Source organism: Oncorhynchus tshawytscha, linkage group LG26 (assembly GCF_018296145.1).
Source record: "Oncorhynchus tshawytscha isolate Ot180627B linkage group LG26, Otsh_v2.0, whole genome shotgun sequence".
NCBI classification, from domain to species: Eukaryota; Metazoa; Chordata; class Actinopteri; order Salmoniformes; family Salmonidae; genus Oncorhynchus; species Oncorhynchus tshawytscha.
Window position 1 is genome coordinate 42,497,349 of NC_056454.1, and position 17,104 is coordinate 42,514,452.

Below are 17,104 nucleotides of genomic sequence, written 5' to 3' on the forward strand. Positions count from 1 at the left end.
TTGACCAATATTGTCACAGCAAAATAATCCTGCCGCAACAGGACTGACATTTTTGGCCATCATTTTTCTTAAATTGATGGTTAGGCTACTAGCTGGCCAAAAGTAGGCTACATGAAAAGTGCAACACTGTTAATATAACAATGTGTTAGTGTGGGCTTTAAGTTAATTTAAGTAAATCACTAAGCTCATCTGCGGTTCCTGCACTGCAGTAAAATTCTTAGCAACAAAAGCGTAATCAAATTAAGATCCTACATCTGTAGCTTGGTTGCCAAGGCATGTTGCTACTATTGTAGCTTAGTGGCCAGATTCTTTGCAAACTCCCCATGTGTTCATTGTTATACCATACATGTTCATGTCATATAGTCGTGGCCAAAGGTTTTGAGAATGACACAAATATAAATTTTCACAAAGTCTGTTGCCTCAGTTTGTATGATGGCAATTTGCATATACTCCAGAATTTTATTTAGAGTGATCAGATGAATTGCAATGAATTGCTAAGTCCCTCTTTGCCATGCAAATGAACTGAATCCCCAAAAAACATTTCCATTGCATGTCAGCCCTGCCACAAAAGGACCAGCTGACATCATGTCGGTGATTCTCTCGTCAACACTCACACCTGTGTTAACGAGGACAAGGCTGGAGATCACCCTCTCAAGCTGATTGAATTCGAATAACAGACTGGAAGCTTCAAAAAGGAGGGTGGTGCTTGGAATCATTGTTCTTCCTCTGTCAACTGTGGTTACCTGCAAGGAAACACGTGCCATCATCATTGCTTTGCACAAAAAGGGCTTCACAGGCAAGGATATTGCTGCCAGTAAGATTGCACCTAAATCAACCATTTATCGGATCATTAAGAACTTCAAGGAGAGCGGTTCAATTGTTGTGAAGAAGGCTTCAGGGCGCCCAAGAAAGTCCAGCAAGCGCCAGGACCGTCTCCTAACGTTGATTCAGCTGCAGGATCGGGGCACCACCAGTACAAAGCTTGCTCAGGAATGGCAGCAGGCAGGTGTGAGTGAATCTGCACACACAGTGAGGCGAAGACGTTTGGAGGATGGCCTGGTGTCAAGGGCAGCAAAGAAGCCACTTCTCTCCAGGAAAAACATCAGGGACAGACTGATATTCTGGAAAGGGTACAGTGATTGGACTGCTGAGGACTGGGTTAAAGTCATGTTCTCTGATGAATCCCCTTTCCGATTGTTTGGGGCATCTGGAAAAAAAGCTTGTCCGGAGAAGACCAGGTGAGCGCTACCATCAGTCCTGTCTCATGCCAACAGTAAAGCATCCTGAGACCATTCATGTGTGGGGTTGCTTCTCAGCCAAGGGAGTGGGCTCACTCGCAATTTTGCCTAAGAACACAGCCATGGATAAAGAAGGGTACCAACACATCCCCGAGAGCAACTTCTCCCAACCATCCAGGAACAGTTTGGTGACGAACAATGCCTTTTCCAGCATGATGGAGCACCTTGCCATAAGGCAAGTGATAACTAAGTGGCTCGGGGAACAAAACATAGATATTTTGGGTCTATGGCCAGGAAACTCACCAGACCATAATCCTATTGAGAACGTGTGGTCAATCCTCAAGATGCGGATGGACAAACAAAACCCCACAAATTCTGACAAACCCCAAGCATTGATTATGCAAGAATTGGCTGCCATCAGTCAGGATGTGGCCCAGAAGTTAATTGACAGCATGCCAGGGCAGATTGCAGAGGTCTTGAAAAAGGGTCAACACTGTAAATATTGACTCTTTGTATCAACTTCATGTAATTGTCAATAAAAGCCTTTGACACTTATGAAATGCTTGTAATTATACTTCAGTATTCTATAGTAACATCTGACAAAAATATCCAAAGACACTGAAGCAGCAAACTTTGTGAAAATGAATATTTGTATCATTCTCAAAACTTTTGGCCACGACTGTACATTATGTATATGTATGGTATAACAACAAACCACAGAGGAGTTGGCTAAGTCACAAACAAATCCAGTTACTACTGGCAACTAGAAACCATGGTGTACATGGCTTAAGTTGGCCACTCTCGCTGCATAAAACCCTTCCTTTACTTTCTTCTTACATGTGTTCCTATGCACATCCCACACAACGCCCCTTGTCTGCAGAGTGAGCGTGTGGGTCTGTCTGTGGTCTAATCAGAAGGATTCCACCACTGCAGAAACAAATTGGATCCAGAATCAGAATCCCATTAAGACATGAGACTGTGGCAGAGACTGCAGACCAGAGAGTGTGTAGGAGGAGTGTGTGGTGGTCATGAAGAGACAGTTGGCATTATGGAATGGCAGTACTGCGACCTCCCGTCATATTCTCATTACATAAAATCACAGAGCTGTAATTATATCTACAAGACCAATGTTGAAACATTCCATGTCTGGAACATAAACCTGCCTATCCTATATTAATTCCTGTTATATAGCCAACCATAGAAATAATTAGCAAATACTAGGTCCAAATGGCCACCAATCTACAGATATTCAAGACAATGGGCCTATTAAAAATCTCTGAAAACATTGTGTTCCTTCCATGGCGTGATCACCGAATGGGGCATGACTTCCATGGCGTGATCACCGAATGGGGCATGACTGCATATGTGTAGTCGATTCTAGGTTTCACTTAGTATCCGATCTCCCTAATTACTGATCTAAAAGTATTTAAAAAATAAAAACGCTATGATACACAGTTTACCGATTACCATTCGTGTGTATGCATGTTTCTATGAGAGTACATACGGCTAATGATGAGAATGCTAAACAAACATTATCATCATTATCAAAGTTTTTGCCAAACCGAAAGTTCCTGGAGTCAACGTGCTTCTGCCTCCTCCACTCATCTACCGCTCCAGCTGTCCCTCACTCCGTCCCTCTCCATCACCCTCTCTTCCGATCACATATTTTCTTAATCCCTCCCCACCCTATCCCAGTGTCATTGCATTTGCATCTTTTCTTAACTTCAACATTATTTTCTATCCACCCACCAAGAAACTCATTCATCTTTTTCTTTCATGTCAATCACTCCTTCAATACTATCCCCATCCCTCAAGACTATCAGCTTATATCTCCTTGCCTGTATCACATGAATCCAATCTTGTCTTTCCTCAATGTCACCGATCCATACTGAGCACTGCCAAAACATGCACCCTCGTAATCCCTCCACACACACACACACACAAGTTAGTTTAAACTAAGTGTCTCCGCATTCCTCGTGTTTCCCTCTCTCCCTGGGGATGGGGAGAGGAAGCATTGGAGAAAGGCTCAATAAGTTAAGTGGCTGTAATAATGCTCCTGGAGCAGCCTAGCTTTTGACAGGCTCCTGGCACTTCACTGCCCAGGCAACCGTCCCCTTGGCAACAGTCCCTCCTGGCAACACTAGAGCAAAAGGCTTGTAGAATAAAGGACAAATATACAAATACTTCGGGATGATAGGCTTGGGCGATATATTGTATATACCATATTCCCGGGGTATTTGGAAATAGCCACAGAATGGTTTTTCAATACTGCCAATACCATTGAAACTATTCGTTTGAAGTGTTTCCATACATTTTTATATATGCAGCTACTTTAAGTAAATACCTGCAATACGTTAAGAGATGAAGCTGATTGTTCTTTATTTCACCAGTCACATTATTTTACGTTGTGAAGCTTAGCATAATTCCCCAGAACAGTTGAGCCAGAAAATAGCTTCATTTTTACATGAAAGTGCAACGCTATTTGGCTGGCAAACACACAAGTAAATGAGCTTACAATGAAAAAGCAAGGTCTTTTTTGCAAGAACAATGGATGGCCATATTTCTAATGTTTATCATATCAAATTTGATTTGTCACATACAGTTGAAGTCAGAAGTTTACATACACCTTAGCTAAATACATTTAAACTCAATTTTTCACAATTCCTGACATTTAATCCTAGTAAAAATTCTCTGTCTTAGGTCAGTTAGGATCACTGCTTTATTTTAAGAATGTGAAATGTCAGAATAATAATGGAGAGAATGATATATTTCAGCTTTAATTTCCTTCATCACATTCCCAGTGGGTCAGAAGTTTACATGCACTCAATTCTTATTTGGTTGCATTGCCTTTAAATTGTTGAACTTGGGTCAAACACTTCGAGAAGCCTTCCACAATTATCCCACAATAAGTTGGGTGAATTTGGTCCAATTCCTCCTGACAGAGCTGGTGTAACTGAGTCAGGTTTGTAGGTCTCCTTGCTCGCACACGCCTTTTCAGTTCTGCCCACAAATGTTCGACAGGATTGAGGTCAGAGCTTTGTGAAGGCCACTCCAATACCTTGACTTTGTTGTCCTTAAGCCATTTTGCCACAACTTTGGAAGTATGCTTGGGGTCATTGTCCATTAGGAAGACCCATTTGCGAGCAAGCTTTAACTTCCTGACTGATGACTTGAGATATTGCTTCAATATAGCCACAATTTTCTATTCTCGTCATGCAATCTATTTTGTGAAGTGCACCAGTCCCTCCAGCAGCAAAGCACCCCCACAACATGATGCTGCCACCCCCGTGCTTCACGGTTGGGATGGAGTTCTTTGGCTTGCAAACTTCTGACCCACTGGAATAGTGATACAGTGAATTATAATTGAAATAATCTGTCTATAAACAATTGTTGGAAAAATGACTTGTGTAATGTACAAAGTAGATGTCCTAAACGACTTGCCAAAACTATAGTTTGTTAACAAGAAATTTGTGGAGTGGTTGAAAAACGAGTTTTAATGACTCCAACCTAAGTCTATGTAAACTTCCGACATGGTTAGCAGATGTTAATCGAAGTGTAGTGAAATGCTTGTGCTTCTAGTTCTGACAGTGCAGTAATATCTAACAAGTAATCCAACAATTCCTCAACAACTACCTAATACACACACATCTAAAGGGGTGAATGAGAATATGTACATGTAAGTATATGGATGAGCGATGGCCGAGCGGCATAGGCAAGGTGCAAAAGATAGTATAAAATACAGTACATACATGTGATATGAGTAATAAGATATGCAAACATTATTAAAGCGGTATTATTGCGAGTGCATTGTTTAAAGTGACTAGTAATCCATTTATTAAAGTGGCCAGCGATTGGGTCTCAATGTAGGCAGCAGCCTCTGAGTGACTGCTGTTTAGCAGTCTGTTGGCCTTGAGATGGAGAGACTGAAAAACAGCTTCTATCCCAGCTTTGATGCACCTGTACTGACATCGCCTTCTGGATGGGAGCGGTGTAAACAGGCAGTGGCTTGGGTGGTTGATGTCCTTGGATGATGTTTTTGGCATTCCTGTGACATTGGGTGCTGTAGGTGTCATGGAGGGCAGGTAGTTTGCCACCAGTGATGCGTTGTGCAGACTGCACTACCCTCTAGACAGCCTTGCGGTTGAGGGAGGTGCAGTTGCCGTACCAGGCTGTGATACATCCCGACAGGATGCCCTCGATTGTGCATCTGTAAAAATTTGTCAGGGTTTTGGGTGACAAGCCAAATTTCTTCAGCCTCCTGAGGTTGAAGAAGCGCTCTTCCACCTTCTTCACCACACTGTCTGTGTAGGTGGACCATTTTAGTTTGTCGTTGATGTGTACTTAAAAAACGTTTCACCGTCTCCATAGCTGTCCCTTCGATGTGGATAGGGGGGGGTGCTCCCTATGCTTTTTCCTGAAGTCCACGATCAGCAGTGGCGAAGGGTGCTGCGCTTGCGCGTAGCGCAATCAATATGCTGGAAGAATTTAGGTTTGTTAAAATCCCCAGTTACAACAAATGCAGTCTCAGGATGTATGGTTTCCAGTTAGTCTAGTGAAGTTCCTTGATGGCCATCGTGGTGTCTACTTGAGGGGGAATGTACACAGCTGTTATAACTATAACTTAAGAGAATTCAGCTTCTATCTCAAGGCCAACAGACTGCTAAACAGCAATCACTAACTCAGAGGCTGCTGTCTACATTGAGAGAGACTGGACATTGGCTAGTAGTATACTCGGGAGTGGTGTGCACGTCTACAGAGCTTGGCCAGGTGGCCGCTTCGTCTGCGGCGTCATTCTTTTGGATCGCCTACTGGAATTCGCTCCATTGTCCTGGCTGGTGGTCCGAACAGAGGATCCGCTTCGGGAAAGTCATATTCCTGGTCGCAATGTTGGTAAGTTGGATATAAGAGCAATGTCAATAGTTCTTCCCAGCTGTATGGAATAAGACTTAAGATTTCCTGGGGTAACAATGTAAGAAATAACACATAAAAAAATATTTCATACTTTCCTAAGAACTCGAAGGGAACATCTGTCGGCGCCATACTGGAACCAGCTACAGCTACATTCCCTAATGTTTTAAAGTTAATATTGAATTTTACTGGAGAAAAGCAGGCTGGCTACACTGAGAAAAGTACCAGAGAAAAGTAGCTACACACCAGTCAGAGCGGAGTCTGCTGATAGAATGCCTGTTAGAGAATTCTCATCCGAATGGAGACGTGCAACTGAAGCACAAAATTTGTCTGATGCCGAACAGAAATTACAACAAGAAGCATTTTATATCTGCGTTTACAAAACGCAGCAAGATTCATTTTTCATTTATTGCGTGAAAAACAGAATTCTGCATTAATGCAACCCCTAACTAGCTACTTATTTTAGTAAAAGGCTGAATTAATAAGGTGACAGGACATCATATTGTGCCCTTTGGATGAGTTCTGTACAGCTAACAATGCAAAAAATATTTGGTCCTTTGCACACTGTTTCTCGTTCACATTCGCTTGGAAATGTCCAAACTCACCAAAAATGACATTTGATAGCTCCTACCTCCAGTGCATTCGGTACGTATTCAGACATTCCCCTTTTCCACATTTTATTACAGCCATATTCCAGAATGGATTAAATAAAAAATCCTCAATCTGCACACAGTACCACATAATGACAAAGCAAATACAGGTTTAGAAATGTTTGCAAATGTATTAAAAATAAAAAACAGAAATACCTTATTTACATAAAAAGTATTCAGACACTTGCTATGAGACTCAAAATTGAGCTCAGGTGCATTCTGTTTCCATTGATCATCCTTGATATGTTTCTACAACTTGATGTCCACCAATTGATTGGACATGATTTGGAAAGAGACAGCTGTCTATATTTGGTCCCACAGTTGACAGTGCATGTCAGAGCAAAAACCAAGCCACGAGGTCAAAGGAATTGTTTGTAGAGCTCTGAGACAGGCTTGTGTCGAGGCAGAGATCTGGAGAAGGGTACCAAAACATTTCAGCAGTATTGAAGGTCCCCAAGAACACAGTGGCCTCCACCATTCTTAAATGGAAGAAGTTTGCAACCACCAAGACTCTTCCTAGAGCTGGCCGCCTGGCCAAACTGAGCAATTGGGGGAGAAGGGCCTTGATCAGAGAGTTGACCAAGAACCCGATGGTCACTCTGACAGAGTTCCTCTGTTGAGATGGGAGAACCTTCCAGAAGGACGGCCATCTCTTCAGGCCTTTATGGTAGAGTGGCCAGACGGAAGCAACTCCTCAGTAAAAATGCACACGACAGCCCACTTAGAGAGTTTGCTAAAAGGAACATAAAGGACTTAGACCACGAGAAACAAGATTCTCTGGTCTGATGAAACCAAGACTGAACTCTTTGGCCTGAATGCCAAGTGTCACGTCTGGAGGAAACCTGGCACCATCCTTACGGTGAAGCATGGTGGTGGCAGCATAATGCTGTGGGGATGTTTTTCAGCGGCAGGGACTTGGAGACTAGTCAGGATCGAGGGAAAGATCAACAGAGCAAAGTACAGAGAGATCCTTGATGATCACCTGCTCCAGAGCGCTCAGGACCTCAGACTGGGGTGAAGGTTCACCTTCCACAGGACAACGACCCTAATCACACAGCCAAGACAACGCAGGAGTGGCTTCTGTAGAAGTCTCTGAATGTCCTTGAGTGGCCCAGCTAGAGCCCGGACTTGAACCCAATCAAACATCTCTGTAGAGACCTGAAAATAGATAATCACTGCCAAAAGGTGCTTCAAAGTACTGAGTAATTAGTCTGTATACTTATGTAAATATACATACATTTCTAAAAACCTGTTTCTGATTTGGAGAAAAAAATCAATTGAATCCATTTTAGAATAAGCTGTAACGTAACAGAATGTGGAAAAAGTCAAGGGGTCTGAATACTTTGAATGCACTGGATGTATAATTTTGTGAGCTAGAGTGCCTGTCTTTGCAATTCATTTATTTTCATTTGTGCTCGTTAACATAGTTAGCTAGCAGCTTCCATGGAAATTAGTTATTATTTGTGCTAATTTTGTTAGCATTCTGGTAGACGCCCAATGGGATTTTTGCCCCCTTGTATACGAAACTGGTAATAGCATAAATTCCGAGATGAGAGAAGGACAGTATAACAATGTGAAAACCGCCCAACCCTACCGGATGTCATGTCAATGTTCTGCAGACGGATGTAGCTGAGGTAGTGGATGTAGAACAGAAGTGTGTGTGTACCTGGTGGAAGATGAGAGCCTGGCTGATATAGCCCCAGCTGCTGGTAGGGCTGAGGTAGTGGATGAGCAGCAGTAGAAGCAGCATGAAGGCGATGGAGGCTGAGGCGTAGATAGCGTTGATCAGGAACATCATGATAGCACAGCCCACGATGCCCAGCACACAGGTGTGCCAGGTGAAGTAACGGAAGGTGGGCCTGGAGGGAGAAGGGAGAGGGTTTACACACACACACACACACACACACACACACACACACACCTTTACAAATGCATGTGCTTTTAGAGAAGCAAATGATCTTATTGAATCTAAGTGAACATAAAGCTCTAAGCATGATAAACAACTGGAGTCGAGTCAGTGTATAGAAAGTGATTGGGTTAATTATCCGTTGTGTTTGTGCACAAACTCATTCAGTCTTGACTAACTGCATCTATAGAAAGGTGTACAGTTCAGTGTGTAGTGTACATGCATTGTGTGCGTTTGAGAGAGTAAATTAGTGTGTGTTAGTTAATGTGTTTGTGAGCATATAATTAGAATACTAGAATGGACAGGAACCTACACACCACATATTTATATACTGGATTCTTGACATAGCTCACTAATAAACACTGAGTGTATAAAACCTTAGCCACACCTGCCCTTTCCATGGCAAATTGACAAGGAGAATCCAAGTGAAAGCTATGATCCCTTATTGATGCCACTTGTTAAATCCACTTCAAATCAGTGTAGGTGAAGGGGAGGACACAGGTTAAATAAGGATTTTTAAGCCTTGAGACAATTGAGACATGGACTGTGTAGGTGTGCCATTCAGAAGGTGATTGGGCAAGTCAAAATATTGAAGTGTCTTTGATAGTAGGGGTATGATAGTCGATACTAGGTGCACCGGTTTGTGTCAAGAACTGCACCGCTGCTGGGTTTTTCACACTCAGTTTCCCGTGCATCAAGAACTTGACAACTGTGGGAAGCATTGGAGTCAACATGGTCCAGCATCCCAGTGGAATGCTTTCGACCGTAGAGTCCATGCCCCAATGAATTGAGGCTGTTCTGAGGGGAAAAGGGGTTCAACTCAATATTAGGAAGGTGCTCATGTTTTCTACACTCAGAGTATCCACTGCTGTTCACATCATTCTTAGTTTAGCTTGTGTAAATATGTATAGATTGCATTTAAAAAAAAATCTAGTTGTTTGACATTTGACTGCATTGTTAGGAGCTAGTAACATAAGCAATTTTCTGCACCGCTATAACACTTGCTGAACTGTGTATGTGACCAATAAACTTTTAGTCAGGGAGTTGGTCAACCATAGATTTCCAGTGGTGTGATAGTATCAAATAATGAATTTGAAGAATTTCTTATCTGCACTTTGTGTTAGCAAGACAGTTTTAGAGGACTGCCAATATTCCAACATTCCATTAAAACAATGCAGTCAATCCACAGACAAACTGTTTCAAATCAGTTGATGATAAGGACTTAGACAAGTTGTAAATGCAACAAGTACTGATATTGTATCATATAATATCACAAGCTTTCCAAGAAAACATTGAGGGCTCTAATTTAACAAACCGTAAGCAATGGTAAATTTAAGCGCAGGCCGTAGTGCTATAGGTTCAAGGGTTTGTCAGGAATATTATTTTCCATTTTCACGATCCCAATTATCAGTGCACTTGCTGGAGTTGTAGTGAAAAGGCTGGGTTTTGATGAATAAACAAGTAGTGGGCGTGTTGAGGCGTGGCCCCTCACTGGCCAACACTGGGGCCCCACAAGGGTGCGTTCTGAGCCCTCTCCTGTACTCCCTGTTCACCCACGACTGCGTGGCCATGCACGCCTCCAACTCAATCATCAAGTTTGCGGACGACACAACAGTGGTAGGCTTGATTACCAACAACGACGAGACGGCCTACAGGGAGGAGGTGAGGGTCCTCGGAGTGTGGTGTCAGGAAAATAACCTCACACTCAACGTCAACAAAACTAAGGAGATGATTGTGGACTTCAGGAAACAGCAGAGGGAACACCCCCATCCACATCGATGGAACAGTAGTGGAGAGGGTAGCAAGTTTTAAGTTCCTCGGCATACACATCACAGACAAACTGAATTGGTCCACTCACACAGACAGCATCGTGAGGAAGGCGCAGCAGCGCCTCTTCAACCTCAGGAGGCTGAAGAAATTCGGCTTGTCACCAAAAGCACTCAAACTTCTACAGATGCACAATCGAGAGCATCATGGCGGGCTGTATCACCGCCTGGTATGGCAACTGCACCGCCCTCAACCGTAAGGCTCTCCAGAGGGTAGTGAGGTCTGCACAACGCATCACCGGGGGCAAACTACCTGCCCTCCAGGACACCTACACCACCCGATGCTACAGGAAGGCCATAAAGATCATCAAGGACATCAACCACCCGAGCCACTGCCTGTTCACCCCGCTGTCATCCAGAAGGCGAGGTCAGTACAGGTGCATCAAAGCTGGGACCGAGAGACTGAAAAACAGCTTCTATCTCAAGGCCATCAGACTGTTAAACAGCCACCACTAACATTGAGTGGCTACTGCCAACACACTGTCAATGACACTGACTCTACTCCAGCCACTTTAATCATGGGAATTGATGGGAAATGATGTAAATATATCACTAGCCACTTTAAACAATGCTACCTTATATAATGTTACTTACCCTACATTGTTCATCTCATATGCATACGTTGATACTGTACTCTATATCATCGACTGCATCCTTATGTAATACATGTATCACTAGCCACTTTAACTATGCCACTTGGTTTACATACTTATCTCATATGTATATACTGTACTCGATATCATCTACTGTATCTTGCCTATGCTGCTCTGTACCATCACTCATTCATATATCCTTATGTACATATTCTTTATCCCCTTACACTGTGTATAAGACAGTAGTTTTTTTTTGAATTGTTAGTTAGATTACTTGTTCGTTATTACTGCATTGTCGGAACTAGAAGCACAAGCATTTCGCTACACTCGCATTAACATCTGCTAACCATGTGTATGTGACAAATAAAATTTGATTTGATTTTGATTTGGCCAATCAGCACATGCTCCATTGTGAAATTTGGTTGCTTCAAGTTGTGTATTTAATGGTATTTTATGTATTGCCTTGGAATTAACTCAATTCCAAAGTTAGTCTGTTATAGTTTGTTAAATAGCTTATAGAAATGAAATAACAGAATGTAGACCTATCTATGCTAAATGCATTAACTTGAACCCATTTGCATTCCACATTGTTCTAATTAATTGCATGGATTCAATAGCATTCACACGGACATAGGGGCTAGACCTACTATAAATTGCATTACGGCTGAGCATGGACATGCCAAACATCAATGAGGAAGATTAATTTAATTATTGATAAGGTCTAAAAACATAAATAATCAAAACTTGTTATAAATAGGCCATCACACTTACAGGCACCATAATTTCTCCCCGTGGGCATAGAATATTAAAACAATGCAGACTATGGAGGGTTTTACGCACATCCAAACATTTCACAGTAGCTGGACAAAGATCCCATATAAAGATAAAGGGAGAAAGTCCACACCGTTGTACTGCTCCCAAATAGGCCTGTGTTTTATGAACATAATCAGAACCATCTTACAGATCAGATCACATTCACACATCTCCAGAAGTTGCATTGTATGTACGCCACAGACGTAGTCACAATAAAACCCAGAAAACTACTCTAATAAGATTGCTTGTTTTTCTTTTAATTATATTACAACAAATCCCTTTTTTTTTTACAACAATGTAAAAATGTAATGATATCATAAAATCGGCAGGATAAAAACACACTGATGTTAAACCAGCCTTTGTTATACAGTAGTAGGCCTAAGGGAGGGCTTGGGTTTTGAAAAAAACACAATATTTTTATATACAAAAGTATGTGGACACCCCTCCCGAGTGGCACAGCTCAGTGCTAGAGGCGTCACTACAGACCCTGGTTCGATTCCAGACTGTATCACAACCGGTCGCGGCTGGGAGTCCCATAGGTCGGCGCACAATTGGCCCAGCGTCGTCCGGGTTAGGGTTTGGCCAGGGTAGGCTGTCATTGTAAATAAGAATGTTCTTAACCTTTATTTAACTAGGCAAGTCAGTTAAGTAAATAAATACGTGGACTCAGCTATTCCAGCCACACCTGTTGCTGACAGGTGTATAAAATCGAGCACACAGCCATGCAATCTCCATAGACAAACATTGGCAGTAGAATGGTCTTACTGAAGAGCTCCGTGACTTACAATGCGTCACTGTCATAGGATGTCACCTTTCCAACAAGTCAGTTCTTTACATTTCTGCCCTGCTAGAGCTGCCCGGTCAACTGTAAGTGCTGTTATTTGTGTTGTGGAAACATCTAGAAGCAACAACGGCTCAGCTGTGAAGTGGTAGGCCACACAAGCTCACAGAATGGGACCGCTGAGTGCTAAAGCACGTAAAAATCTGTCCTCGGTTGCAACACTCACTAGTGAGTTCCAAACTGCCTCTAGAAGCAAGGTCAGCACAAGAACTGTTTATTGGGAGCTTCATGAAATGGGTTCCCATGTTCGAGCAGCCAAATGCAAGCCTAAGTTCATCATGCACAATGTCAAGCATCGGCTGGAGCGGTGTAAAGCTTGCCACCATTGGACTCTGGAGCAGTGGAAACGCATTCTCTGTAGAGATGAACCACCCTTCACCATATGACAGTCCAACTGACAAATCTGGGCTTGGTGGATGCCAGGGGAATGCTACCTGACCCAATGTATAGTGCCAACTGTAAAGTTTGGTGGAGGAGGAATACTGGTCTTGGGCTGTTTTTCATGGTTCGGGCTAGGCCCCTTAGTTTCAGTGAAGGGAAATCTTAATGCTATAGCATACAAATTACATTCTAGACGACTCCGTGCTTCCAACTTTGTGGCAACAGTTTGGTGAAGGCCCTTTCCTGTTGCAGCATGACAATGCTTTGGGATGAATTGAAAGGCGACCGTGAGCCAGGTCTAATCACCCAACATCAGTTCCGACCTCACGAATGCTCGTGGCTGAATGGAAGCAAGACCCTGCAGAAATGTTCCAACATCTAGTGGAAAGCCTTCCCAGAAGAGTGGAGGCTGTTATAGCAGCAAAGGGGGACCAACTCCATATTAATGCCCATGATTTTGGAATGAGACGTGTGAGGAGCAGTTGTCCACACACTTTTGGTAATGCAGTGTATGAAACCGAACACAAGCAATCGTTACAGGTTACAAATAACTTCTAAAATACGAGGTTCACATTTCTCGCTTCATGATGGGCATGTGCACGTACATCATGGACAGGGTTTTACACACGTCCAAAACAGGACCTGCATGGTCAAAATAATGTGGGTCTGCCTGCAATGCATTGGTAAAAAGGGGATTTCAGTTCACTGTTTTACTCCTCAAAATTTATATTTTAATAAAACGTTGGTGATTAAGATTTATTTCCAAGCGATCTCAGGAGCCAAACCCTTTAGACTACTTTGTGATTGCATTGGGCAGGACAAAAAAAGCCTTCATTGAGGAGAGGCTATGCCAAATCAAAAACAAAATGGGAAAAAAATAGTTTATATGTTTCTAAATACAAAGAATACAGGCACCAAAAGCACCTTAGGCTGGTCTTGCTCCATGCTCATATGGGCAGTGTCCGTCGTGGCTGGATAGGCTGCATATCCACGGTCAAAATTCATAACATAACCAACTGGGTTACCGCCAAAACCAGCTTTTGGTTAATCTTAAACATCCCTATCAGCGCTGTCTGAAATTAGCACTTTGGATCATGTTAAGACATACCTCAAATATTTCCACCCCTCCCATTTTTATTACATTTGCAAAAAAAAAAAAGTAGTGTTTTTGATTTGTCATTATGGGGTATTGTGTGTAGATTGATAAAAAAAAATATTCCATCCATTTTAGAATAAGGCTGTAATGTAACAAATCGTGGGAAAAGTCGAGGTGTCTGATCACTTTCCGAATGCACTGTATGTGTGTGTGTGTGTGTGTGTGTGTCAATGAGTGTGAGCGTGTCTGATGTATGCATTTGCGTGTGTTTGATGCATGTGTATGCCACACCTGAGCTCCCCATGAGGGCAGGTGCAAACAAAGGTAGGGTCATTGATCACGTAGCGACCCCAATCTCCTGCAATAACATCTTCAGCAGATAAACAGCTATTAAGGCTAGCTACTATAATTACCATCCAAATGAACAGGCCTGGGCCCAGCTGGGAGAGCTAGGCTACGCTAAAAGACTTACCTTCATTAACAGAGTGGAATGCACCCGAGTGCTAATTGATAAGTAGCTCCCGCTAAAACGTGATGGGAGAGAGGGAGATTAAAAAGGTGTAATGACTGTACCACTCTCTCAATCACCAGAGAAGAGTGAAGTACACAACATTATCAAAAGTATGTGGACACCTGCTTGTTGAACATCTCATTCCAAAATCATGGGCATTCATACGGAGTTGGTCCCCCTTTACTGCTATAACAGCCTCCACTCTTCTGGGAAGGCTTTCCACTAGATGTTGGAATATTGCTGCGGGGACTTGCTTCAAGGTCAGCCACAAGAGCATTAGTGAGGTCGGAACTGATGTTGGGCGATTAGGCCTGGCTTGCAATCAGAGTTTCAATTATTACCAAAGGTGCTCTATGGGGCTGAGGTCTGGACTCTGTGTAGGCCAGTCAAGTTCTTTCACACCGATCTCGACAAACCATTTCTGTATGGACTTCACTTTGTGCATAGGAGCATTGATAAGATTTCCCTTCACTGGAACTAAGGGGCCTGACTCAAACCATGGAAAACAGCCCCAGACCATTATACCAAACTTTACAGTTGGGACTATACATTGGGGCAGGTAGCGTTCCCCAAACCTCTGTCAAACCCAGATTCATCCGTCGGACTGCCAGATGGTGAAGCGTGATTCATCACTCCAGAGAACACGGTGAGCTTTACACCACTCCAGCCGATGCTTGGCATTGTGCATAGTGATCCTAGGCTTGTGTGCGGCTGCTTGGCCATGGAAACCCATTTCATGAAGCTCCCGATGAACAGTTCTTGTGCTGACGTTGCTTCCAGAGGCAGTCTGGAACTCAGTAGCGAGTGTTGCAATCAAGGACAGATTTTATGCACTTCAGTACTCAGCGTTTCCGTTCTGTGAGCTTGTGTGGCTTACCACTTCACGGCTGAGCCATTGTTGCTCCTAGAGGCCGTTGTTGCACCTAGAAGTTTCCACTTTACAATAACAAAACTTTCAGTTGACCGGGGCAGCTCTAGCAGCACAGAAATTCGACCAACTGACTTGTTGGAAAGGACGCATCCTATGACGGTGCCACGTTGAAAGTCACTGAGCTCTTCAGTAAGGCCATTCTACTGACAATGTTTGTCTATGTAGATTGCATGGCCGTGTTCTTGATTTTATACACCGGTCAGCAACGGGTGTGGCTGAAATAGCCAAATCCTCTAATTTGAAGGGGCATCCACATACTTTTGTATATATAGGTGTAGCTCTTCTTTCCCCTGCTCAACTTTCTCTCCACACTGTCCATTTGTTTTAGCTCTAATTACACATCATTTGTCACCCCCAATGTCTTACTTTTCAATCTTACACCCCCCCCCCCTTCCCTCAGTCCCTCTTGCTCGCTATCCACTCCTCTCTTTCTTTCTCTCCCTCCCTGCTGGAGTCATTATGTTAAAAGCTCAACCTGCCTGCTCTCCCTTTCTTTCACTCTCCCCTTTGGTCTCTTTAATCCCCCTCTCATTAGTGGCAGTGCGTCGCTGGCACTCCCCATGTCTCTCCCCTCCGCTCTCGCATACCAATAATTTCCCAATGACTGATGTCACTTTGCTACCAATCATTTCCCAATGACTGAGGTCACTTTGCTACCAATCATTTCCCAATGACTGATGTCACTTTGCTGACATTAGCAAAAAAATTATGTCCACCACCAAGTATTGAGGGAGGGAGGGGACACGGCAGCGAGCCAAAAGACACATCATGATTAGATGACATAACTGTGCAATGGCCGACCATCACCTTAAAACACCCTCGCTCTGCAAACACACACTTGACTCAAGTGCACACAAAGCTGGCAGATCTATAAATACAATGTCAGTGAGTGCTCATTCACACATTACATGTAATTTGAGAAGTAATTAGAGTAACCTTCACTAAATGTACACTCTGACTGCATGTTAATAACAGAGCCTGGCCTTCAAGTCTTACTCAAAAATATAGCCTGTGTGTGTGTGTGTGTGTGTGTGTGTGTGTGTGTGTGTGTGTCTAAGCCACTCAGCCCTGTCCTCTAGTCTAAACCCAATAGTCAGTCCCATCAGTAGTAGAACATACTGACCCAGAGGAGTGCTCTGAAAAACTGGAGCCATTTACTGATAAAGCTGCAGCCAACAGCCCTTTCACTGCCCTTTAAAACACATTCAGAAAGATGAAGAGGAGTGTGTTGGACACAGTGAAAACGCACACACAGATTTTCACACATCCCTTTACACGCTTTTCTCACACACAGAGGACACACGCACACACTTAACAAGCGGACAGCTCTTCCGCTACATCATAATTCAGTATCCCGCTCCCTGTCAGCTAAAACACCCGTGTGCCAAATTTAGGGGAAAGAGGAAATAT

At 43.1% G+C, this 17,104-nt stretch overlaps 2 protein-coding genes across 2 annotated transcripts in view; both read right to left on the reverse strand.

Moving 5' to 3' along the window:
* The window catches only part of LOC112225629 (activin receptor type-2A), a 679,452-nt gene that overhangs the window by 304,891 nt on the left and 357,457 nt on the right, over nucleotides 1–17,104 (reverse strand). The gene's annotated exons all lie outside the window — the stretch shown is intronic.
* Nucleotides 1–17,104, reverse strand: part of LOC112234843 (solute carrier family 12 member 9-like) — a 54,697-nt gene that overhangs the window by 3,813 nt on the left and 33,780 nt on the right. Inside the window, exon 10 of the mRNA XM_024403151.2 lies at nucleotides 8,463–8,655. Coding sequence (XP_024258919.1) covers nucleotides 8,463–8,655 — 193 coding nt within the window. The remainder of the gene's footprint in view (nucleotides 1–8,462; nucleotides 8,656–17,104) is intronic.